Source organism: Zonotrichia leucophrys, unplaced genomic scaffold, assembly GCF_028769735.1.
Source record: "Zonotrichia leucophrys gambelii isolate GWCS_2022_RI unplaced genomic scaffold, RI_Zleu_2.0 Scaffold_106_152335, whole genome shotgun sequence".
Taxonomy (NCBI): Eukaryota; Metazoa; Chordata; class Aves; order Passeriformes; family Passerellidae; genus Zonotrichia; species Zonotrichia leucophrys.
Genome location: NW_026992311.1, coordinates 111,614 through 136,292, shown reverse-complemented (window position 1 = coordinate 136,292; position 24,679 = coordinate 111,614). Strand labels below are relative to the sequence as shown.

Sequence of the window (24,679 nt, the reverse complement as noted above, 5' to 3'; positions counted from 1 at the left end):
TGGGTCCAGGTGGGTCAGGTGAGCCCAGGTAAGGATTGGGTGTGCCCAGGTCCTTTCCAGATGCCCCAGGTGTGCCCAGGTGAATTCTGCGGCAGCCCAGGTGAGCTCAGGTGTGCCCAAATCCATCCCCAGGTGTGCCCAGGTGCCCCCAGGTATGTCCAGGTGTGTCCAGGTGTGATCTGTCCATGTCCAGGTGCCCCCAGGTATGCCCAGGTGTGTCCCCAGGTGTGCCCCAGGTGTGCCCAGGTGCCCCCAGGTATGTCCAGGTGTGTCCAGGTGTGATCTGTCCATGTCCAGGTGCCCCCAGGTATGCCCAGGTGTGTCCCCAGGTGTGCCCCAGGTGTGCCCAGGTGCCCTCAGGTATGTCCAGGTCTGTCCCCAGGTGTGCCCAGGTGAGGCCTGGCTGTGCCCAGGTGCCCCCAGGTGTCCCCAGGTGTGATCTGTCCATGCCCAGGTGTGCCCCCAGGTGTGCCCCCAGGTGTGCCCAGGTGCCCCCATCACTCACACCAGCTCTGTTACAAAACCAAGCCTTTAATGGGAACTTTTTGGGATTTTTTTGGGGGGAATTTTTGGGGATTTTTTTGGGGGCGTTTTTCACCTTTTTGGGGCTTTTCCCACATAACTTAAAATAACTTAAAGTGGGGGAGGGGCGGCCCCGCCCCCCCCGCCCCCAAAAATCCCCTCCCCCCCCCCCCAAAATGGGTCTGGGGGCTCTGGGGAACCCCAAAATGGGGCTGGGGGTGTCAAAGGGGTTTTGAGGCTCCCAAAATGGGTCTGGGGGTGGATTGGGACCCCCAAAATGGCTCTGGGGGCAACGGGGACCCCCCAAAATGGGTCTGGGGGGGTTGGGGTTCCCAAAATGGGTCTGGGGGAGGTTGGGGACCCCCAAAATGAGTCTGGGCAGGGGGGTTGGGTCTCTGGGACCCCCCCCTAAATTGAGTCTGGGGTCTCCTTCCCCCATCCAAAATTGAGCCTGGGGTCTCTTCCCCCCCACCCCCAAATTAAATCTGGGATCCCCAAAATTGAGTCTGGGGTCTCCCCTCTCAACTAAAGCCTGGCAAGTCTCAGAGCCCCAAAATTAACTCTGGGGGTCTTTCCCCCTCCCCAAATTGAGTCTGGGACCCCCTAAATCGACTCTGGGGTCTCAGATACCCCCTTAAATTGAGTCTGGGGTCTCCATCCCCCAAAATTGAATCTTTGAGGTCTCAGCCTCCCCAGAATCGAGTCTGGGGTGTTTCCCCCTCCCCAAATCGAGACTGGGACCCCCAAAATCGAGTCTGGGACCCCCAAAATTGAGTCTGGGGCGTTTCCCCCTCCCCAAATTGAGTCTGGGACCCCCAAAATTGAGTCTGGGACCCCCAAAATTGAGTCTGGGGCATTTCCCCCTCCCCAAATTGAGTCTGGGACCCCCAAAATTGAGTCTGGGACCCCCAAAATTGAGTCTGGGGCGTTTCCCCCTCCCCAAATTGAGTCTGGGCCCCCCCGCATTCAGCCTGGGCTCTCTCACCCCCCGTCCCCAATTGGGTCTGGGGTCTCGCGGCGCTCAGAGCCGGCGCAGGGCGCGTTTCTTGTCCCCCGTTTTTTTCTTGGGGGGCGCCTTCCTGTCCCCCGCGTGCTTCTTGGGCACGGGGCCGTCGGGGGGCGCGGGGGCGGCGCCCGAGGGCCCCGGGGCCGGGGGGTCCCCGCGCGGTGGGGAGGGGGCTGCGGGCGGGGGGCCCCGCGCGTGGATGTCGGTCAGCAGGCGCGCGCGGGCGGCGAAGCGCTCAAAGTCCTCGAGCAGCAGCCGCGCCGCCTCCTCGTTCAGCGCCGACTCGGGGTTGGGCTGGATCAGCAGGCATTTGATGGTCTGGGGGGGGGGGAGAAATTGGGGAGGGGGCGTCAGGACCCCCGCCCCAAAAAACTGCCCCTAATCCTGATGGTTCCACAAAAAATCCGCATTTTTTTGGACCAAAATGGCCCAAAATTGAGGCTTTTCCCACCACGCTGGATGGGCTGGGCTGGATCAGCAGGCATTTGATGGTCTGGGGGGAGGGGGAGAAATTGGGGAGGGGGCGTCAGGACCCCCGCCCCAAAAAACTGCCCCAATTCCTGATGGTTCCCCAAAAAATTTGCATTTTTTTGACCCAAATTTGAGGTTTTTCCCACCACAATGGATGGGTTGGGCTGGATCAGCAGCATTTGATGGTCTGGGGGGGGGGGGAAATTGGGGAGGGGGCGTCAGGACCCCCGCCCCAAAAAACTGCCCCAATGCCTGATGGTTCCCCAAAAAATTCGCATTTTTTTCGACCAAAATGACCCAAAATTGAGAATTTTTCCAACCATGATTTAAGCCCCTTAAAGGTATTAGAATCCTCTCAGAACTGACCCCTGAAATATGGGGAGGGGGCGTCAGGACCCCCGCCCCAAAAAACTCTCCAAATTCCTGCTCTTTTCCCAAAAAATTCGGCTTTTTTTTACCCAAATTTGAGATTTTTCCCACCACAATGGATGGGTTGGGCTGGATCAGCAGCATTTGATGGTCTGGGGGGAGGGGGGAAATTGGGGAGGGGGCGTCAGGACCCCCGCCCCAAAAAACTGCCCCAATTCCTGCACTTTTCCCCAAAAATTCAGCTTTTTTTGGACCAAAGTGACCCAAATTTGAGATTTTTCCACCCTGATTTAAGGCCCTGAAGGATTTAGAATCACCCCAAAACTGACCCCATAAAAATGGGGAGGGGTCCAGCTGACCCCCACCCCAAAAAACTGCCCCAATTCCTGCTCTTTTCCCAAAAATTCGGCTTTTTTTGGACCAAAACAACCCAAAATAGAGATTTTTTTCCCACCATGATTTAAGCCCTCAAAGTTATTAGAATCCCCTCAGAACTGACCCTGAAATATGGGGAGGGGGCGTCAGGACCCCCGCCCCAAAAAACTGCCCCAATTCCTGATGGTTCCCCAAAAATTCGCATTTTTTTGGACAAAAATGGCCCAAATTTGAGATTTTTCCACCCTGATTTAAGGCCCTGAATGATTTAGAATCACCCCAAGACTGACCCCATAAAAATGAGGGGGGGTCCAGCTGACCCCCGCCCCAAAAAACTGCCCCAATTCCTGATGGTTCCCCAAAAAATTTGCATTTTTTTGAACCAAATTTGAGATTTTTTTCCACCCTGATTTAAGGCCCTGAATTATTTAGAACCACCCCAAAAATTTAGGGGCATCCAGGTGAACCCCACACCAAAAAAAGACCCAAATCCTGCTGTTTTCCTGTGAGTTTTGCCCCAAAATTGAAATTTTTCCACCCTAATTTATACCCCTAAACTATTTAAAATCCCCCCAAAAAATCTGGGGTGCTGGGTGAAGCCTGGCTCTAAAAAAAAAACCCAAATTCTGCTGTTTTCTGGTGGCTTTTGCCCTAAAATAGCCCAAAATCTGCTGAAAAACCCCCAAATGTGCCCCAAACCACCCAAAATTCACCCCAAAAACCCCAAATGGGACCCAAAGCCCCCCAAATTCACCCCAAACCCCCCTCCCAGTGGCTCCCAGTCCCACCATCCACACTTTTCCCCCAATTTATCCCAATTTTACCCCAATTTTACCCAATTTACCCAAATTTCCCATATTTCACCCCAATTTCCCACCAGCAGCACGTGTCTCAGCCCCAGCTCGGCCCTCCAGTCCCGTTTCAGCACGTTCACACAGATTTACCCCATTTAATCCCAATTTTACCCCAATATACCCAATTTTACCCAGTTTTACCCAAATTTCCCCAATTTCACCCCAATTTCGCACCAGCAGCACGTGTCTCAGCCCCAGCTCCGCTCTCCAGTCCCGTTTCAGCACGTTCACGCAGATTTACCCCATTTACCCCAATTTTACCCCAATTTAACCCCAATATACCCAATTTAACCCCAAAATTTAACCGAATTTAACCGAATTTCCCCAATTTCACCCCAATTCCGCACCAGCAGCACGTGTCGCAGCCCCAGCTCGGCCCTCCAGTCCCGTTTCAGCACGTTCACGCAGATTTACCCCATTTACCCCAATTTTACCCCAATTTTACCCCAATTTTACCCCAATTTTAACCCCATTTACCCCAATTTTTAACCCCAATTTAACCCCAAATATACCCAATTTAACCCCAAAAATTTAACCGAATTTAACCGAATTTCCCCAATTTCACCCCAATTCCGCACCAGCAGCACGTGTCTCAGCCCCAGCTCGGCCCTCCAGTCCCGTTTCAGCACGTTCACGCAGATCTCCCCGCTGGGCCCCACGTTGGGGTGGAAGATTTTGGTCAGGAAGAATCCCTTGGGGGGGGCGGCCGGGAAATCCTTGCCCAGCACCAGCTTCATGCGGAACAGCCCCCCCGCGTACGGGGTGCCCTCTTGAAAACAAAAAATTGGGATTTAGAAACCCTAAAATACCCTAAAAACCCCCAAAAATCCACCCCAAAAACGCCCACAGCCCCCCCGCGTACGGGGTGCCCTCTGGAAAACAAAAAATTGGGGTTAGAGACCCCAAAATATCCTAAAAACCCCCAAAAATCCACCCCAAAAACCCCCACAGCCCCCCGGCGTACGGGGTGCCCTCTGCAGAGCAAAAAATTTGGATTTAGAGATGTCAAAATACCCTAAAAAACCCGAAAATCTGCCCCAAAAACCCCCACAGCCCCCCGGCGTACGGGTTGCCCTCTGGAATGACAAAAATTGGGATTTACAGACCCCAAAATATCCTAAAAACCCCCAAAAATCCACCCCAAAACCCTCTGCAAACAGGGAACACAAAATTGGGAGACACAGACCCCAAAAACACCTGAAAATCACAAAAATCCACCCCAAAAACCCCCACAGCCCCCCAGCGTACGGGGTGCCCTCTGCAGAGCAAAAATTGGAAGAGACCCCAAAATACCCTAAAAACCCCAAAAAATCCACCCCAAAACCCTCTGCAAACAGGGAACCCAAAATTGGGAGACACAGACCCCAAAAACACCTGAAAATCACAAAAATCCACCCCAAAACCCCCACAGGCCCCCGGCGTACGGGGTGCCCTCTGCAATGGCAAAAATTGGGATTTACAAACCCTAAAATATCCCAAAAAACCCAAAAAATCCACCCCAAAACTCCCCATGTACAGAACCCCAAAAATCGGGGCCTTGGAGACACAAAAAACCCCAGAAATCCACCCAAACCACAGGCCTCGGTACGGGTGCCCTTGGAATGGCAAAAATTGGGATTTAGGGACCCCAAAATACCCTAAAAACCCACAAAAATCCACCCCAAAACCCCCACAGCCCCCCGGCGTACGGGGTGCCCTCTGGAACGGCAAAAATTGGGATTTAGAGACACCAAAATATCCCAAAAAACCCGAAAATCCACCCCAAAAACCCCACAGCCCCCCGGCTTACAGGGTGCCCTCTGCAGAGCAAAATATGGGATTTACAAACCCCAAAATATCCCAAAAAAACCAAAAATCCACCCCAAAAACCCCCACAGCCCCCCGGCGTACGGGGTGCCCTCTGGAACGACAAAAATTGGGGGTTAGGGACCCCAAAATATCCTAAAAACACCCTAAAAACCCATCCTAAACACCTCTATGTACAGAACCCCAAAAATCAGACAGAGATGCAAAAAACCCATAAAAACCCCAAAAATCCACCCCAAAACCCCCACATGGAAACACAAAAATGAGGGGTTAGAGACCCCAAAATACTCAAAAAACCCCAAAAAACCAATCCTAAACCCCCTCCCATCGTACAGAACCCCAAAAATCGGGAGGTTAGGGATGCAAGAAACCCATAAAAACCCCAAATCCACCCTAAAAATCCTTCTGTTTGGGGTGCCCTCTGGAAACACAAAAATGGGGGGTTAAGGACCCCCCAAAAAACCATGAAAAAAACAAAAACAGCCCCCCAAAACCCCCTAAAAACCCCAAACCCCCCAAACCCTCCCAGTGCTGAGCGCCCTGCCAGGTTTTGGGGTCCAGGGGGGTGATTTTCGGGTCCAGGGAAGGATTTTGGGGTTTCAGCTTTTTGGGGCTTTTGGTGGATCCCAGGTTTTCAGGTGTACCCCAGGTTTCAGTGATGGAGTTTTGGGGTTCATTTGGGATATTTTGGGGTATATTTGGGATATACTGGGGTACACTTGGGATATTTTGGGGTTCACAGGGATATTTTGGGGTACATTTGGGACATTTTGGGGTTCACAGGGATATTTTGGGGTGCCCTACCTGGCCCCTCGATGGCCACCTGCAGGTCGGTGACATCCCCTGAGGTTCCCAGGTTACAGAGGAATATTTTTGGGGTACATTTGGGATATTGTTGGGGTACATTTGGGATATTTTGGGGGCTATTTTGGGGTGCCGTACCTGGCCTCTCGATGGCCACCTGCAGGTCGGTGACATTCAGGTGCATCCCCAGGTTTCAGTGATGGATTCTTGGGGTACATTTGGGATATTTTGGGGTACATTTGGGACATTTTGGGGCTCACAGGGATATTTTGGGGTACATTTGGGATATTCAGATCCCCCATACCTGGCCCCTCGATGGCCACCTGCAGGTCGGTCACGTCCTCGTCGTTGGGGAACACCTTGATGCCGTCGGGGGGGTCGGCGCTGAGCAGGGAAACCTCCCTGCAGAGCAGGCGCAGCGTCTGGGGGGGCAGGTTCTCGGCGTTGGGGGTCTGGGGGCAGAAACGCGGGTTCAGAGGGGCAGAAACGGGGTCTGGGGGGCAGAAACTGGGGTTCAGAGGGGCAGAAACGGGGTCTGGGGGGCAGAAACAGGGGTTCAGAGGGGCAGAAACGGGGTCTGGGGGCAGAAATTGGGGTTCAGAGGGGCAGAAACGGGGTCTGGGGGGCAGAAACGGGGGTTCAGAGGGGCAGAAAGGGGGGTTGGGGGGCAGAAACGGGGGTTCAGAGGGGCAGAAACGGGGTCTGGGGGCAGAAACTGGGGTTCAGAGGGGCAGAAACGGAGTCTGGGGGGCAGAAATGGGGTCTGGGGGGTAGAAACGGGGTCTGGGGGCAGAAACTGGGGTTCAGAGGGGCAGAAAAGGGGTCTGGGGGGCAGAAACAGGGTCTGGGGGGCAGAAACGGGGTCTGGGGGGCAGAAATTGGGGTTCAGAGGGGCAGAAACGGGGTCTGGGGGGGCAGAAACTGGGGTTCAGAGGGGCAGAAACGGGGTCTGGGGGGGCAAAAACGGGGGTCAGGGGTACCCAAAATGGGTCTGGGGGGCCAAAATGGGTCAGGGGTACCTGAAATGGGTCTGGGGTGCCCCAAAATGGGTCAGGGGTACCCGAAATGGGTCTGGGGTACCCCAAAATGAATCCAAAGTCACCCCCTCCCTATTTAGGGCAAGTACGGAGTGAAAAGTAACAAAATTGGGTGAAAATGGCCCAAAAATGAGAGGTTGGACCCATCCCTGAAGGGATTAAAACACCTGGAAATGGTTAAAAAGGAAAAGAGAGCCCCAAAATCTGGGGTTTACCCACATTGGGTGTCCCCAAAATTGTCCCATCCTGATAAAATCAAAGCATGAAGTAAAAAAGTGACAAAACTAGAAGAAAATGACCCAAAAATGAGAGGTTGGACCCATCCCTGAGAGGGTTAAATTACCTGGAATTGGTTAAAAAGGGAAAGGGAGCCCCAAAATCTGGGATTTACTCACATTGGGATCCCCTAAATTTGCCCCCTCCCCATAAAACCAAAGCAGGAATGAAATTGGAACCCTCCCCCAAAAAAAAAGAGATTTCAAACTGCCCAAAAATGTTCAAATTCACTAAAAAAACCCCAAAACGGGCTCAGGAAGATCCTCCTGGGGTCATTTTTGGGGAATTTTCCCCCCCTTTCCCTCACTCACCTGCCAGGCACCACCTCGGGGCTCCTGAGGGGGGCAAAAATGACAAAATTTGGGATGAAAAAGCGTCAAAAAGGCCCAAATTCACCCTAAACTGCCCCAAAATACCTCTGCAGCTCCCTGAACTCAAAGTGCCCCAAATCCCCCCAAAACTCCCCGAATTTCCCCAGAATTCACCCAAAAACGACCCCAAAAGCACCAAATTCCCTCAGGACCCTCCTGAATCCCCTGCAATTCCCCACACGAACCCCAAATCCCCTCAGGACGAGACAAATTCCTGCAAAACTCCACAAACTCCACCCAAAACCCCTCAGAATGCCCCAAATCCCCTAAAAACTCCCGAAATTCCACCCAAATCCCGTCAGGACCCCCCAAATCTCCTCAGGAACACCCAAAATCTCTTCAGAATTCCCCAGATCCCTTCAGGACCCCTCAAACCCCTCAGATTCCCTCAGAGCTCCCAAAATTCCGCCCAAATCCCCTCAGGGCCTCCCAAATCCAACCAGGATCCCCCAAATCCACTCCGAACTCCCCAAATCCCCTCAGATTCACTCCGAGCTCACAAAATTCCGCCCAAATCCCCTCTGGACCCCCCAAACTCCCTCACGACCCCCAAATCCCCTCAGGAGCCCCCAGATCCCCTCAGAGCCCCCAAAATTCCGCCGAAATCCCCTCAGAACCCCCCAAACTCCCTCAGGATCCCCCAGATTTCCTCAGGATCTCCCAAACTCCCTCCGGACTCCCAAAATCCCCTCAGAACCCTCCTGGCCCGGCCCAGGCCTGGAACGGCCCGAACACCCCCGGAGCAGGCCCGGAGCGGCCTAACCCCACGCCGGCACCCCCAAACCCTCCTCAAAACCCCCAAAAATGCCACCACGGACGCCCCAAACCCTCCCAGGACCCCTCAAACCGCCCCCCGGGCCTCCCTCACCATGGCGCCGGGCTGGGCCCCGGCCTGTCCGGGCTGGTTCCGAGCAGGAAGCGGCTCCCTGAGGATGTCCCGCAGGTCGTGCGGGGGTCCCCGCGGTGTGGGGGTGACCCTGGGGCGGGGGGAGGCCGGGGGTCGCCCCCTGTCCCCTCCCCCGGCAGCGCGGTCCCTCCTCCGGCGCCGCCGCCCGCCCGCCGCGCTGAGGGCTCCCCCCGCTCGCGCCGCCGCCTTTATCACCTCGGCCGCGCGCAGGCCCCGCCCACCGGCGCAAAAACCAATCAGCACCGCGCTGGTAGAACAGTGGCCAATCAACAGCTAGGGAAAGGGCGGGCTGTGCGAGCTGATTGGCGGATTCGTGAAGGGAAGGGATCAGGGGGCAGGGCCTCGGCGCGTTGTTTGCGTCGTAACGGTCGGCGGAAAGGAGCGGGGCCGCCGGTTTGAACGGCGGTGATTGGCGGGCGCTGTAGCCAATGGGAAAGGGGGAACCGGCAAAAATAACCGGGATTTCCGGACGGCGGGGAGCGTGTGGAGCGGCCAATCAGAGCGCGGGGTTTGCCTTATTGGCATGTGGAGGGGCCAATCAGACCGCGGAGTTTTCCGCGTGTTCAAAATTCCCCTACAAGAACTCCCGCGAGACCCCCAAAAAATCCCAACCCCCCTCAGCCCCAAAATCGCCCGAATTGGCCCCAAAGCGGAGGCGGGGGGGGGCAGGAAACGTCACTTTATTCCCCTCCCCCCCGCCCCTCCCCCACCCCGAGAAGGGGCCGGGCCCCGAGGGGGGGAGGGGCGGTGGGCGGAGCTCTAAGGCACGTGGGGTCACTGGGAGGTCACGGGGTCACGGAAGGGGTCACAAGGGCACGGGGGCTCCCCTCCCCCCGCTATGGCTTCGGTGCGGGCATGACGTCATCAGGAAGGAGGGGCGTGTGTGTGACGTCACGGGCGGGCCCAGCCCGCTGTGACATCAGTGGATAAAGGGCGGGGCCTTGGCAGTGATAGGTGACGTCATCGTCGGTGGCTCCGCCCCTCGTGGTGACGTCCTGGTAGGGAGGAGGCGGGGGAAAAATCCACAGTGCTGACGTCATCGGGGCAGAGTGACATCATCGGGCAGAGCTGTGACATCATCGGCTGCTCTGGTGGGGCAGGGAGGCTGTGACGTCATTGTCGTGACATCATTTGTCGGGCTGTGACATCATTGTGGGGTTGTGACATCATGGTTGAGTGCATGATGTCATCAGCACCACGGGCGGGGCTGTGACATCACCAGCTGCCATGTTGGGGGTGTGACATCATCGGCTGCACAGGTGGGGGGGGCGGTGACATCATCGTCTGGAGTTGTGACGTCACCACAAGGCCACAGAAAGGTGCTGTGACGTCATTGCCAGTGACGCCATCACCACATCACGTCTCTGTTTTGGCCTCTGACGTCATCGCTGCGGCTGTGACGTCATCAGTTGTCCTCTGACATCATCATTTGGGTTGTGACATCATTGTCGGTCTTATGACATCATCACCAAGGGATCCCAGACCCCCCAAACTGGGGGGGGGGAATCCGCAAATTTCTGAGGGGAGGCCCCGAATTTTTTGGGGATTTCCCCAATTTGGGGCCGTTTTGGGGGATTTCCTCCCTCATTCCTGGGGTTTTCCCCATTTTTTGCCGTTTTCCCCCAAAATTTTCAGCCTTTCCCTCCCCATTTTTTACCTTTTCCCTCCCCCCTTCAACTTCAACCCATTCCCCTCTGATTTTCACCCTTTCTCCCCCAATATTCCCATTTTCCCCTCGATTTTCACAATTTTTCCCCAAATATTTCCCATTTCCCCCGATTTTTGCAGTTCCCCATAAATTTCACCATTTCGACTCAATTTTAACCCTTTTCCCCTCCGTTTTCGCCATTTCCCTCCCCAGATTTTCACCATTTTGCACCCATTTTAACCCTCTCCTCCCTGATTTTCGCTGTTTCCCCCTTAATTTTTTGCCCAAATTTCTCCTTTCCCCTCCCCGATTTTTTTGCCCAATTTTCGACACATCCCACCGATTTTAACCCCTTCCTCTCCGTTTCCCCGGATTTCTAACCCTTTATCCCCCAATTTTCGCATTTTTGTCCATTCCCCCCCCCCGATTTTTGCGTTTTTCACCATATCTCCCCGCTTTTTAACCCTTTCCTCCCCGATTTTTGCCATTTCCCCCCCCGATTGTGGCCCGATTTTCCCCGATTTTTGCCCGATTTTCCCCATTTTTTGCCCGATTTTTGCCCGATTTTCCCCGGTTTTAGCCCGATTTTTGCCCGATTTTCCCCATTTTTTCCCCGATTTTTCCCCGATTTTCCCCATTTTTTGCCCGATTTTCCCCGTTTTTTGCCCGATTTTCCCCGGTTTCTGCCCGATTTTCCCCATTTTTTGTCCGATTTTCCCCATTTTTTGCCCTATTTTTCCCCGATTTTCCCCGATTTTCCCCATTTTTTGCCCGATTTTCCCCGGTTTTTGCCCGATTTTCCCCGGTTTTTGCCCGATTTTTGCACCATTTTCCCCATTTTTTGCCCGATTTTCCCCGTTTTTTCCCCATTTTTTGCCCGATTTTCCCCGTTTTTTGCCCGTTTTTTGCCCGATTTTCCCCATTTTTTGCCCGATTTTCCCCGTTTTTTGCCCGATTTTCCCCGGTTTTTGCCCGATTTTCCCCGTTCTTCCGCCCGTTTCCCCCCCGCCGCTCAGACGGTGACCTCGGTGCGGCTCCCGGTGCGCAGCCGGTGCGGGGGTCCCGGCGGGGGCGCGGGGGGCGGGCCCGGGGGCGGCCCCCCCTGCGGCAGCAGCTGCAGCTCGGCCGTGCTCTGCCGCCGCGGCCCCGCCCCCGCCACGCCCCCGAACACCGCGCGCCGCGGGGGCGGCCCCGCCCCGCCCCCTCCCTGCGGGGGCGGTGAGAACGGCGCCCCGCCCCCTCCCCCTCCCATGGCCCCGCCCCCTCCCAGGCTGCTCTGCGAGGCCGCGTGAGAGAGCGGGGGGCGGTTCCGGGGGCGGTTCCTGGGAAGGGTCCCGCCCCCGGCTCCGCCCCAGGCCCCGCCCCCTCCCAGGAACTCCTGGGACAGAACGCGGCGGCCCCGCGGGGGGGGGAGGGGCAGCGTCCCGCGGGGGTGGGGGAGGGGCGGGGCCGCCCAGGGGGGGCCCCAGGGACCCCCGAAATCCTCCAGGTCACGGTCGGCTGTGATGGGGGGGGGGGGAGAGACAGAAAGGGTTAATGAGGGGGGAGAGACAGAAAGGGTTAATGGGGGGGGGGAGAGACAGAAAGGGTTAATGAGGGGGAAGAGAAAGGGTTAATGGGGGGGGGAATGGGGGAGGGAAAGGGTTAATGGGGAGGGGAGGAAAGGGTTAATGGGGGTCTGGGGGGGTTTGTGGTGGTTTTTGGTGGTTTCGGGAATTTTTGGGCGATTTTTGGGGCGGTTTTGGGGTAGTTTGGGTTGGTTTTGGGGGTTTTGGCGTTTTTTGGGGGGGGCTTGGGGTGGTTTGGGGGCATTTTGGGGCATGGTTTGGGGGTGTTTGGGGGGGACTTTGGGGGGTTTTGGGGTAGTTTTTCAGGATTTAGGGGTAATTTGGGTCGGGGGTCTCACCCAGGCGCCGGAGGGAGGCCCAGCGTGGGGATTGGGGGTATTTTGGGGTGGATTTTGGCTATTTTGGGGCGGTTTTTTCGGGATTTTTGGGTTGATTTTTCAGGGTTTTGGGGTGATTTGGGTCGGGGGTCTCACCCAGGCGCCGGAGGGAGGCCCAGCGCGCGCCGTCGGCCCGGGGGGGGCTCTCGTAGGGGGGGGGCGGGTGCGAGAGGTTGTGGAAGGAGCGGGAGCAGCTCAGGGGGGCGGGTGGCGGCACCCGCCAGTCTGGGGGGGCAAACGGGGGGGGAGAGACCCCCAGAAACCCCCCCAAAAAATAAAATTAACGGGGGGAAAATACTGCAGAAAAATCCCAAAGATTTACCCCAAAAAACCCCTCCAAAACCCCCCGAAAAAAGAAAATTAACTGGGAAAAAAGCTGGAGAAAAATCCCAAAGATTTACCCCAAAAAACCCCTCCAAAACCCCCCAAAAAACCTCCTAAAAAAATCCAAATAAAACCCCAAAAAACCCAAAATATCCACCCCCAAAAAACTCCAAAATCTTCCCCCCCAAAAAAACCACGAATGCCCCAAATCCCCCCCCAAAAAAAACCAAAAAACCCCAAACCCCCCAAAACCCCCCCCCAAAAAAACCTCAAAAAATCAAAAAAGAACCAAATCCCCCAAATCTTCCCAAAAATTCCCAAATTTCCCCCAAATTTCCGCCAGAGCCTCACCCAGGGTGGCCCCGCGGTGCTCGGGGGTCCCGAAGCCCAGGTGGGCGTAGCCGCTCTCTGCCAATGAGGGAGGGGCTCATTAGCATCTCATTTGCATAAAGTCGCCCTCGAGAGACCCCTCCCCAAATCCCCCCAAAACCATTCTGAGACCCACGAAATCCCCCCGGGACCCCCCAAATCCCCCCAGAATCCCCCAAATCCTCCCCTGGGACCCCCCAAATCCTCCCCAAACCCCACCAGGAGCCCCCCAAGTCCCCACAAATTCCCCACCGGGACCCCCCAAATCCCCAAACCCCCCCCCCAAATTCCCCCCTGGGACCCCCCAAACCCTCCCAAATCCATTCAGGACCCTCCCATACCCCCCAAACCCCACCAGGAGCCCCCCAAATCCCCCCAAACCCCCCCAGATCCCCCCCAAATCCCCCCCAAACCGCCCTGGGACCCCCAAATCCCCCCAGATTCCCCCCAGGACCCCCCAGATCCCCCCCAAATTCCCCCCCCCCCCGCACTTGCCGGGCCCGTAGAGGTTTTTGGGGGGCCGGGGGGGTCCCGAGTCGGGGGGAGGGGGCGCCCCCAGGACCCCCCCGCAGCTGCTGCGGCGCTCGGGCCGCGCCCCTCCCCCCCCCGCCTGGTGCCGCAGCGCGTCCACGAGAGCCCTGGGGACAGTGGGGACATTGGGGGACATTGGGGACATTGGGGAGATTGGGGACATTTGGGACACTGGGGGACATTGGGGGGACAGTGGGGACATTGGGGACATTGGGGGGGATTGGGGACATTGGGGGGATTGGGGACATTGGGGAGATTGGGGACATTGGGGGGATTGGGGGGATTGGGGACATTGGGGGGATTGGGGACAGTGGGGACACTGGGGGCATTGGGGACATTGGGGGGGACATTGGGGACATCGGGGGGAATTGGGGACATTGGGGGGCATTGGGGACATTGGGGGAACCCCCTGCCCCCCCACCCCTCAAACCCGGCCAGGTCCCCGTCTCTGTCCCCGTGTCCCCGTGTCCCCATCCATGTCCCTGTCCTGGTGTCCCTGTCCCTGTCCCTTGTCCCCCTCCCTGTCCCTGTGTTCCCCTCCCCGTGTCCCCATGTCCCTGTCCTGGTGTCCCCATACCTGTCCCCATGTCGCAGTCACTGTGTCGCGGTCCCTGTCCCCATCTCCCTGTCCTGGTGTCGGTGTCCCTGTCCCCCTCTCCATGTCCCCATGTCCCCAATGTCCCCATGTTCCTGTCCCCGTCCCCGTGTCCTGGTCATTGTGTCATGGTCCCTGTCCCCATGTCCCTGTCCATGTTCCCCTCCCCATGTCCTTGTCCCTGTCCTGGTGTGTGTGTCCCTGTCCCCATATCCCCCATGTCCCCAATGTCCCCAATGTCCCCAATGTCCCCATGTCCATGTCTCTGTCCTGATGTCTGTGTCCCTGTCCCTGTCCCCATATCCCCCATGTCCCCCAATGTCCCTATACTGGTTCCCATGTCCCTGTCACTGTGTCATGGTCCCTGTCACCATGTCCTGGTCACTGTCCCCATGTCCCTGTCCTGGTTCCTCTGTCCCTGTCTCCATATCCCCATGTCCCCAATGTCCCCAGTGTCCCCATGTCGCTGTCCTGGTGTCCCTGTCCCTGTCCCTGTCCCAATGTCCCCAATATCCCCCAATATCTGCTGTTCCCCTCAATGTCCCCATACCCCCCGGTGTCCCCTCACCTGGATCTGTCCCCCCCCGGCTCTCGGTGGCCCCCTCCTCTGTTTCCTCGCCCCCAGGCCGCCCTGGCGCCCACGGCCACGGCCAGCGCCACGCTCAGCACCCCGCACACCACGTAGGGGACGCCGCCCGCCCCTCCGGCCGCCAGCGCCGCCACCCCGCGGGGGTCCCCGGGGCGGGGGTCGCCCGGGCCGGGCGCGGAGGGCGCGGGGGGCGCGGTGCGGGCCCAGGGCGGGCTCCGGGCGTTGGTGCAGCGCCGCTGCTCCAGGCGGCGCCCGCGGTGCTCGCAGCAGAAGCGCAGGCTGCACGTGCCGCAGCAGAAGCGGAACGCGCCCGTCGAGCAATTAAAGGCCGCGTCGTAATGGCCCATGACGTCATAGTAGCCGTGGCACAGCTCCGGGGAGTCCGCGGGGGGCGGGGACCCCGCCCTGACGTCATGGTGGGGAGCGGCGGGGGAATCCCGGGGAAACCCCGCCCCCAGGGAGGAGGAGGAGGAGGAGGCTCCGCCCCCTCCCGAGTGACGTAGGTGGCTGCGGCGGGGGGGGGGGGGAGGGGGGAGGGGCCGGGGGGGGACGGGGGGGAGGGAGGGGGGAGGAGCGAGGAGGGGGAGGGGAGGGGGAGGAGGGTGAGGAGGAGGAGGAGAGGGGGGAGGGGAGGGGGCGGCATGGCCGGGACTGGGGGGGGGGGGTAATTAGGGGAGGGGGAGCGTAATTAACGTAATTAGGGGAGGGGGCAATTGGGGGTAATTAGGGGAGGGGGGAACCCCAATTAGGAGAGGGAAGAATTGGGGGTAATTAGGAGAAAGGGGAACCCCAATTAGGGGAGGGGGAGACCCCAACTGGGGGGGGGGAGGTTAATTAGGGGAGGGGAACCCCAATTAGGGAGGGATAATTAGGAGATAATTAGGGAAGAAAGACCCTAATTGGGGGGGATAATTAGGGGAGGGGGACGCCAATTAGGAGGGGATAATTTGGGGAGGGGAACCCCAATTATGGGGGGTTTAATTAGGGGATAATTAAGGGAGGGGGACCCCAATTAGGGGAGGGGGGATGGAAGGGAATTAGAGGAGGGGGACCCCAGTTGGAGGGGATAATTAGGGGAGTTAATTAGGGGAGGGGGACCCCGGGTTCGGGGGTTAATTAGGGGCCATAAATAAGAGAGGGGGACCCCAATTAGGGGGGTTTAATTAGGGGGGGGATAATTAGGGGAGGGGGGCCCCGGTTGGGGGGTTAATTAGGGGTTAATTAGGAGTTACTTAGGGGAGGGGTCGCGGTTGGGGGAGGGGTCCCGGCGGTTCCGTCGCTCCTGTGGGGGGAGGGGGGGGAGGGGCTGAGGGGGGCGTGGCCTCCCCCGTTCCCGCCCCTCCCCCTCCCCGTCTCCAAGGCAGCATCGCCCGTTGCCATGGAAACCGCGCCCGGCAACCGCGCCCCTCCCCCACCCCGAAAAACGGCCCCCAAAACACCGAAAATATCCCAAAACAACGAAATTACCCCAAAACAACGAAATTACCCCAAAGTCGCCGGAAATCCCCTCAAAACACACCAAAAATAACCCCAAACCCACAAAAATCAACCAAAAACCACCAAAACCAACCCAAGCCCATCAAAAATAACACAAACCCACCAAAATCAACCCAAATCCACGAAGAGAACCCAAAAACCTCAAAAACCAACCCAAACCCACCAAAAATAACCCAAAAACCATCAAAATCAACCCAAAATCAACCCAAAAACCACCAAAATAAACCAAAAATCAACCCAAAACAACCCAAAACACCAAAAATAACCTCAAAACCACCAAAATCAACTCAAAACCACCAAAATCAGCCCCAAACACCAAAATCAAACGCAAACCACCAAAAATAACTCAAAGCCACCCAAAATCAACCCAAAACCCACCAAAATCCCACTCCTGCCCCAAAAGAAACCCGAAACCAGCAAAATCACCCCAAAGCGACCAGAAATTCTCCTAAAACCACCAAAATCAACCCAAAATCACCAAAATAACCCAAAACCCATCAAAATAACCCAAACCCCATCAAAATCAACCCAAACCCGCCAAAATCAACCCCAAAACCACCAAAATAACCAAAACCCACCAAAATCCCACCTTCAAACAATCGCGAAACACCAAAATTACCCCCAAAAATGACCCAAAACCCACCAAAATCAACCCAAATCCCAGCCCGGCCCAAAACAACCCCGAAACCACCAAAAATGCCCCAAAACCACCAAAAATGCCCCAAAGGCACCGAAAATAACCCAAAACCGGTGTCACCCCCTGTGGCACCACCACCGTGTCACTGTCACACTCCTGTCCCTGTCACACTTTGGCAATCGGTGTCACACCCATTGTCACACTCGGTGTCACACTGCCATTGTCATTGTCACACTCAGTGTCACACATTGTCACACTCCTGGTGTCACTCCCATTGTCACACTGCCCTTGCCATTGTCACACAGTCATTGTCACACACTCATTGTCACACTGCCATTGTCACACTGCCACTGCCACTCTCAGTGTCACACACTCATTGTCACCACCCCATTCCCGGTGCCACACTCATTGTCACCCTCCTGGTGTCACACCCATTGTCACACTGCCATTGTCACACTCCCATTGTCACCACCACGCTCCCAGTGTCACCGTCATTGCCACACTCAGTGTCACACACTCGTTGTCACACTGCCATTGCCATTGTCACACTCTCATTGTCACCACCACGCTCCCAGTGTCACTCTCCTTGTCACACTCTCCTTGTCACACTGCCATTGTCACACTGCCATTGTGACACACTGCCATTGTCACACTGCCATTGTCATACTGCCATTGTCACACTCCCAGTGCCACTCTCTTTGTCACACACTCAGTGCCACCCTCCCAGGCCTGCTGTCACGCTCCCGGTGTCACACTCGCTGTCACACGGCCATTGTCACACTGCCCCATTGTCACACTGCCCCATTGTCACACTCATTGTCACACTGCCACTGTCACACATGCCCGGTGTCACACTCGTGGCACGGCTGTCACACTGCCTGTGGCACTGCCACTGTCACACAGTCCCTGTCACACTCACAGTGCCACACTCATTGTCACACTCATTGCCACACTCATTGTCACACACTCGCTGTCACACTGGCTGCCACCTCCCTGTCCCCATCACACGCTCACTGTCACACTCAGTGTCACACTCCCGGTGTCACACTCGCTGTCACCCCCTGCCATCGCTGCCACCCTCCCGGTGCCACACTCGCGGTGCCACACTCATTGTCACACGTTCGCCATCGCTGCCACCCTCTTGTCACTGTCACACACTCAGTGTCACAATCCCGGTGTCACACTCGCTGTCCCTGTCACACTCACAGTGCCACCCTCATTGTCACAATCCCGGTGTCACACTCACAGTGTCACACTCGCTGCCACCCTCCCTGTCCCTGTCACACACTCGGTGTCACCCTCCCGATGTCACACTCAGTGTCACACTCAGTGTCACACTCACTGTCACCCCCTGCCATCGCTGTCCCTGTCACACACTCGGTGTCACACACTCGCTGTCACACTCCCGATGTCACACACAGTGTCACAATCCCAGTGTCACCCTCGCTGTCACCCCCCGCCATCGCCGCCACCCGCCCTGTCCGTCTGTCCCCGTCCCCGTCCCTCTGTCCCCGTTCCCATGGCAACCGCGCCCCCTCCCCCCACGCCGCCGCTGTCACTCACCGGGGACGAACGGGGGGGGGGGGGGGGGCGCGGGGGGGTCCGGGGGGGTCGCGAGGGGAATTTTGGGGGGAATTTGAGAGATTTTGGGGGGAATTTGAGAGATTTTGGGGGGATTTGGGGAGGATTTGGGAGATTTTGGGGGGATTTTGGGGGTCCCGGGGGGGTTCGGGGGGTGCCGGGGATTTTGGGGAGGGGTCCCGGGGGGGTTCCGGGGGATTTTGGGGGGTTTCGGGGGTTTTGGGGGTCGCGGTGCCGGCGCGAAGCCCCCGCAGGACGGAGCGGCTGGGGGGGGGGGGCGAGGGGAGGGCGCTGATTGGCTGAGAGCGGCCAATGGGGGCGTGGGGGGCGTGGCCAGCGCCCACTCCCACGGGGGGGTTCATTAAGAAAAGGGGAAAGGGGCGGGGTCGGGGTGTCAGTCAAAGGGATGGGGCGTGGCCGCTGAAAGGCAGATGTCAATCATGGAAAGGGGCGGGGATGATGCAGCCCGAGGGGCGGGGCTAAACCGGTCAGACCCCACCCACTTTGGGGATCCCCCCAAAATAAAACCAAAAAACTCAAACTGGGGGAGGGGCAGCGTTTATTAACCCCATTTTGGGGAGATTTGGGAGGAATTTGGGGGCTCAGACCCTCCCCAAACTGGGAACAATTTTGGGGTTGATATTTGGGGGGATTTGGGGGGAATTTGGGGAATTTTGGGTGCTCAGATTCTCTCCAGACCGAGGAGGATTTTTGGGTTCATTTTTGGGGATTTTGGGGAAATGTTGAGAAATTTTGGGGGCCTCAGACCCTCCCCACACCGGGAACGATTTTTGGGTTGAATTTTGGGGATTTGGGGGGAAATTTTGGGGAAATTTTGGGGGATTTTGGGGGCTCAGACCCTCCCCACATCGGGGACGATTTTTGGGCTGAATTTTGGCGATTTTGGGGCTCTCAGGGCCCCCCCAGCACCCCCATGGGCCCCCCCAGGATCAGCCCTGTGTCCGGGGGGGGGTCCTTGATCATCGGCAGGATCTGCAGGGGGCAATTAGCGCTAATTAGTGTTAATTAACCCTCATTAACCCTCCTTCAACCCTCGTTAACCCAAAAAACACCAAAATCAACCCAAAACCCATTAAAAAAAGAGTCTAATTAACACCAAGGAGCTAATTAATCCTCCTTAACCCTTCAGCCAGAGTCTAATTAACCCTAACAAGCTAATTGAAATGCATTAATTTGCTTAACCAGCCCTTAATTAGCCCTAATTAGCCCACCTCTAATTAACCCTAACAAACCACATTGCCACCCCTTTATCAACCCTTAATTAAGGCCCTAATTAACTGTAATTAGCCAGCCTTTAATCACCCCTAATTAATGCATTAACTACGCCCTAATTACCAGTAATTAGCAGCCTCTAATCAGCCCTAATTAACGCATTAACCACACCCTAACTGTAATTAGCCAGCCTCTAATCACCCCTAATTACCCGACTAACCACCCCCTAATTAACTCCTAACTAATAAACTCTAATTATTCTCTAATTAACCCCTTAAACATGGCCTAATTAACAAGTTTGTGGGCGGGGTTTTCACTGTCAAGTGGGCGTGGTCTCACAGGGTGTGGTCGGGTGGGTGTGGCCTCATGTAAGTGAATGTGGGTGGAGCCACCAGGAGAGAGAGTGGGTGTGGCTTGATTGGGCAGGTGTGGGTGGGCGTGGGTAGAGCGGGGTGGGCGTGGCAGGGAGTGGGTTTGGCATTGTCAGGGGAGGGTGGGCGTGGCCAGGGGAAGGTAGGCCTGGCCAGGGGAAGGTGGGCGTGGCCCCGCACCTGTTTGAACTTGGGGTGGGCGGCTCAGGTGAGGCTGGGGCGGGGCATAGGCGGGTTGGGCGTGGCCGGGGGTGGGTGGGCGTGGCCAGGGGACGGTGGGCGTGGCCGGGGCGTGGCCCTCACCTGTTTGAACTTGGGGTGGGCGGCGTCGCGCAGCAGCAGCAGCAGGACGCTCTCGCAGGTGCTCAGGTAGGCGCCGGCCTGGCGCATGCGGGACAGGGCCAGGGCCCGCTCCGCCTGGCTGGGACCCCCACCCACATTACACCGGGACCCCTCCCCAAATACACCTGAGAGCCCCAATCCCCGCCCCCAGGGCCCGCTCCGCCTGGCTGGGACCCCCACCCAAAATAAATTATAGCCGGGACCCCTCCCCAAAATACACCTGAGAGCCCCAAACCCCGCCCCCAGGGCCCGCCCCCAACCCCGCCCCCAGGGCCCGCTCCGCCTGGCTGGGACCCCCACCCAAATTACACCTGAGACCCCTCCCCTAATTACACACAAGACCCCTCCCCAAATACACCTGAGAGCCCCCCAAAATCCCCCCCAAATTCTCCCCCAAAATGCCCCCCAAATTCCCCCGAAATCCCCCACAAATTCCCCCGAAATCCCCCCCAAATTCCCCAGCCCTCCAAGGCCCCAAAATCCTGAACGGCCCAAACCCCAGGTTTAGGCCCCAAAATCCCCAGACCTCAGGGTCCTCACAGGTCCCCAGTCCCCAATTGGCCCCAAATCCCAGTCCCCAAAGGCCCCAAAATCCCCAAAAATGGCCCCAAAATCCCAGGAATTGGCCCCAAACCCCCCAAAAGGCCCCAAAATCCCCGGATTTGGCCCCAAAGGCCCCAAAATCGCGGGATTTGGCCCCAAACCTGCGCGAGGACACGGCGTCGGCCACCACGTGCACGTCCAGCCCCCGCTCCAGCAGGTCCAGCGCCGTTTGCTGGGGGGGGGCAGCAAATTTTGGGGTGAATTTCAGCGGTTTTGGGGCTCCCGGGGTCCCCCAAAAACCGGGGTTAAAGTTTGGGGGGTCCTGGCCCAAAATTCCCCCTGGAATCCCCAAAAACCATCCAAAAATCCCCTCAAATTTGGGTTTGCTGCAAAAAACTTCATTTAGGGTCCCTCAAATTATCTTATTTGGGGGTTCCCTCCCCAAAACTGCCCAAATTTCCCAATTCCAGGGTTTTCTTCCCCAAAACCCCAATCTAGGACCCCCTAAACCTCCCCACACCCTCCCAAATTTGGGTGTGCCTCCCCAAAACTCCCTGATTTTCGATTTTCTCCCCCAAACCCTATCTAGGACCCCCAAACTCCCTGATTTCGGGGTTTTTTCCCCAAAACCCATTCCAGGTCCACTCTAGCACTCCCCAATTTCGGTTTTTTTCCCCATTTTTTGGGTCCCTCACCAGCACGCAGGCCTGCGCCTCAATTCCACAGAGCAGCACGTGCCGCAGGTTGGGGTCCCCAAATCTCCCCGATTTTGGGTTTTTTTCCCCCAAACTCCCATCTAGGACCCCCAAACTCGCCAATTTCGGGTTTTTTCCCCATTTTGGGTCCCTCACCAGCACGCAGGCCTGCGCCTCGATCCCGCAGAGCAGCACGTGCCGCAGGTTGGGGTCCCCCAGCAGCGGCGCCGCCGCCCCGGCCATGCTGAAGGCGGTTTTGGGGACCCGGGGCAGGTCCTGAGCCCCCAATTCCGGCACCGTGGGCCCCAAAACGTCGGGGCGCTGCTCCGTCACCAGCGCCGGGACCCCCAAAATCCGGCAGCCCTGCGAAAATTGGGGTGATTCGGGATTTTTCAGTGATTTTTTGCGATTTTTTTGGTGATTTTTGGCGATTTTTTAGTGATTTTTAGTGATTTTTTAGCGATTTTTTAGCGATTTATTAGCGATTTTTTGGTGATTTTTGAGAGATTTTTGTAGGATTATTGGTGATTTTTTGGGTTTTTTTGGGGGTTTTTTTTGTGATTTCTGGGGGATTTTTGAGGGTTTTGTGTGATTTTTGAGTTATTTTTGAGGGGTTTTTTGTGATTTTTGAGGATTTTTGTGTGATTTTGTGACAAGTTTTTGAGTGATTTTTTGGTGATTTTTTTGGGTAATTTTTGAGGTGATTTTTTTGGGTTATTTTTGGGGTGATTTTGGGTTTATTTTGAGGATGGTTTTGGGATATTTTTGGGGTTATTTTTGGGGCGATTTGGGGGTATTTCAGGGACGTTTTCTGGGTATTTTAGGGGGTATTTTGGGACTGTTTTCTGGGCTATTTTGGGGGTATTTTGGAGATGATTTTAGGGTGGTTTTAGGTTTATTTTTGGGGTGATTTCGGGGGTGTTTTTAGGGTAGTTTTGAGGTGTTTTGGGGGTATTTTTGGGGTTATTTTCGGGGTGTTTTTTGGGCTATTTTGGGGGTATTTTGGGAGTGTTTTTTGGGTATTTTGGGGCTGGTTTTGGGGGTGGTTTTTTGGTATTTTTGGGCTTATTTTTGGGGTGATTTCAAGGTGTTTTGGGCTGGTTTTGAGGATGGTTTTCGGGTATTTTAGGGTTATTTTTGGGGTGTTTTTTGGGCTATTTTTGGGGTATTTCGGGAATGTTTTTAGGGTGGTTTTCGGGTTATTTTCGGGGTGTTTTTTGGGATGTTTTGGGGGTGATTTTGGGACGTTTTAAGGGTGTTTTTGGGGTTATTTTTGGGGCGGTTTGGGGCCGTTCCGGCGTCCCCACCTGCAGCATGCGCGCGGCCACGGCCACGATCTGCGGGAAGGCGACGATGGTGTCGCGGAACCGCTCCTGGAGATCGCACAGGAACAGAACCGAGGAGCCCACGCGGGGCCAGCCCAGGCGGGCGGCGGCCATCGGCACACCTGGGACAGGTGAGCTCACCTGGGGGGACAGGTGGGGACAGGTGAGCACAGGTAGAGACAGCTGGGGGCACCTGGGAGCAGCACAGACACACCTGGGGACACTTGGGGACACTTGGGGGCATCACAGACACACCTGGGCACAGCTGGGGACAGCTGGGGCACACCTGGGGACAGGTGAGCACACCTGGGGGTACGCCTGGGGTCATTTGGGCACACCTGGGGACTCCTGGGAGCATCACAGACACACCCGGGGGCACCTGAGCACACCTGGAACACACCTGGGCACAGCTGGGACACACCTGGGCACACCTGGGGTCACACGCGGGCACACCGGAGGACACCGGCGACACGTGAGGCAGACACGCGACACAGCCGGGGGCAGGTCACGTGGGACCCGGCACACCTGTGGCACACCTGGGGGAGGTCACGTGGGTCACGGCCCACCTAGGCAAGGTCACCCGGGGGTCACGTGACACCCGCGCGCTCCGGGCTCACCTGGGGGGTCACCTGGGCGCTGTCACGTGATCCCGGCTCCCCTTTCCACGTGACCCGAACCCCCCCCAGCCCCTCCCCCCCCCTCCCCGCACCCACCTGCGGCCGCTCCGCGCGCGCGCTCCGCGCGACACCCGCGCCACGTGACCGCCGGAGGGCAAACCCCGCCCCTCCCGCCCCTTGCAGCCAATCAGCGCCTCCCGCGGGACGCCCCGCCGGCCAATGGGAAGAGGAGGCGCCAGGGGGTAGCGCCCACCTTTCCAACTCCCCCGCTCTCAGCCAATCCGGAGGCGCCGCTGAGCTCCCGGCCAATCAGAGGCCGAAGGGGGCGGGGCTTGGCGTGAGGGGAAGCCGGGGCCGGCCTCAAAAATCTCCGAAATTGCCCCAAAATCGGCCTGAAATTGCCTCAAAACCTGCCCCAAACCGGCCCGGAATTCCCCAGATAATCCCGAAATCCCGCAAATCCGCCCCAAATCACCCCAAATCCGACATTTCACCCCAAAATCTGCGTTACCGGAAGGGCCCGGCCGTTGCCGGTCTCGGAACCCCCAAAATCTCCGTTATTTACCTCAAATCTCTGTTATTGATCCCTAAATCTCCGTTATTCACCCCAAATCTCCGCTATGGACCCCTAAATCTCATTTTTTACCCCAAAATCTGCGTTACCGGAAGGGCCCGGCCGTTACCGGACCCGGAACCCCGAAAATCTCCGTTATTGGCCCCAAAATCGCCGTTACCGGCGGTTCTTCGACCGTTACCGACCCCTTAACTCCCCAAACCACCCCTAAAACCCCCCGGAACCCCAATAATCTCAGATATTCGCCTCAAAATCTCAATTTTCACCTCTAAATCTCCGTTATTGGCGTTTCTCCGGCCGTTACCGACCCCGAACTCCCCAAACCCCTCAGGATCCCCCAAAACTCCCTCAAAGACCCCCAAAACCTCCCAAACCCCCTCAAAGACCCTCAAAAGCTCCCCAAATCCCCCATAAACTCCCTCAGGACCCCCAAAATCCCCTCAGGACTCCCTCAAAGACCTCCAA

General features: G+C 56.9%; 3 protein-coding genes across 8 annotated transcripts; all 3 read right to left on the bottom strand.

Moving 5' to 3' along the window:
* Positions 1-511: 511 nt before the first annotated feature.
* On the bottom strand, positions 512-9,355 carry UBE2S (ubiquitin conjugating enzyme E2 S). Of its 2 annotated transcripts, XM_064737781.1 has the most exons (5): positions 8,760-9,355; positions 7,832-7,855; positions 6,512-6,659; positions 4,176-4,366; positions 512-1,846 (listed from the first exon to the last, which is right to left on the bottom strand). In XM_064737781.1, exons 1-5 carry the CDS (start codon positions 8,760-8,762, stop codon positions 1,544-1,546), a joined length of 669 nt encoding a protein of 222 aa, XP_064593851.1. In that variant the 5' UTR covers positions 8,763-9,355; the 3' UTR covers positions 512-1,543. The 2 variants fall into 2 exon arrangements, with proteins under 2 accessions (XP_064593851.1, XP_064593850.1); XM_064737780.1 differs by lacking the exons at positions 6,512-6,659; positions 7,832-7,855; positions 8,760-9,355 and adding an exon at positions 6,208-6,485.
* A 107-nt stretch (positions 9,356-9,462) lies between these two features.
* On the bottom strand, positions 9,463-18,001 carry SHISA7 (shisa family member 7). The gene is made up of 7 exons (XM_064737768.1): positions 17,948-18,001; positions 16,032-16,081; positions 14,779-15,450; positions 13,580-13,722; positions 13,067-13,123; positions 12,488-12,616; positions 9,463-11,946 (listed from the first exon to the last, which is right to left on the bottom strand). The coding sequence occupies exons 1-7, from the start codon at positions 17,999-18,001 to the stop codon at positions 11,459-11,461; spliced, it is 1,593 nt and encodes a 530-aa protein (XP_064593838.1). The 3' UTR covers positions 9,463-11,458.
* A 1,055-nt stretch (positions 18,002-19,056) lies between these two features.
* On the bottom strand, positions 19,057-24,073 carry ISOC2 (isochorismatase domain containing 2). 5 transcript variants are annotated; one of them, XM_064737773.1, is made up of 7 exons: positions 23,894-24,073; positions 23,445-23,559; positions 23,006-23,164; positions 21,855-22,061; positions 21,165-21,235; positions 20,422-20,539; positions 19,057-19,507 (listed from the first exon to the last, which is right to left on the bottom strand). In XM_064737773.1, the coding sequence occupies exons 3-7, from the start codon at positions 23,135-23,137 to the stop codon at positions 19,427-19,429; spliced, it is 609 nt and encodes a 202-aa protein (XP_064593843.1). In that variant the 5' UTR covers positions 23,138-23,164; positions 23,445-23,559; positions 23,894-24,073; the 3' UTR covers positions 19,057-19,426. The 5 variants fall into 5 exon arrangements, with proteins under 5 accessions (XP_064593843.1, XP_064593841.1, XP_064593840.1 ...); XM_064737771.1 differs by lacking the exon at positions 23,894-24,073 and adding an exon at positions 23,737-23,800 and having other exon boundaries at positions 23,424-23,559; XM_064737770.1 differs by lacking the exon at positions 23,894-24,073 and adding an exon at positions 23,737-23,800.
* Between the last annotated feature and the right edge of the window lie 606 nt (positions 24,074-24,679).

Coding starts and splice junctions, on each gene's coding strand:
- UBE2S (XM_064737780.1), bottom strand. CDS start 6,391: ATGCACCTGAATGTCACCGACCTGCAGGTGGCCATCGAGAGGCCAGGT. Junction 4,367..6,207: donor GGTGGCCATCGAGGGGCCAG/GTAGGGCACCCC, acceptor TTTGTTTTCAAG/AGGGCACCCCGTACGCGGGG. Junction 1,847..4,175: donor GGCTGAGACACGTGCTGCTG/GTGCGGAATTGG, acceptor CCCCCCCCCCAG/ACCATCAAATGCCTGCTGAT.
- SHISA7 (XM_064737768.1), bottom strand. CDS start 18,001: ATGGCAGGGGGTGACAGCGAGTGTGACACCGGGAGTGTGACACTGAGT. Junction 15,451..16,031: donor AACCGCGACCCCTCCCCTAA/GTAACTCCTAAT, acceptor CCCCCCCCCCAG/TCCCGGCCATGCCGCCCCCT. Junction 11,947..12,487: donor GGCCTCCCTCCGGCGCCTGG/GTGAGACCCCCG, acceptor CCCCCATCACAG/CCGACCGTGACCTGGAGGAT.
- ISOC2 (XM_064737773.1), bottom strand. CDS start 23,137: ATGGCCGCCGCCCGCCTGGGCTGGCCCCGCGTGGGCTCCTCGGTTCTG. Junction 21,236..21,854: donor AGGCGCAGGCCTGCGTGCTG/GTGAGGGACCCA, acceptor GCCCCCCCCCAG/CAAACGGCGCTGGACCTGCT. Junction 19,508..20,421: donor CCCACCCCAAGTTCAAACAG/GTGAGGGCCACG, acceptor TGCCCCCTGCAG/ATCCTGCCGATGATCAAGGA.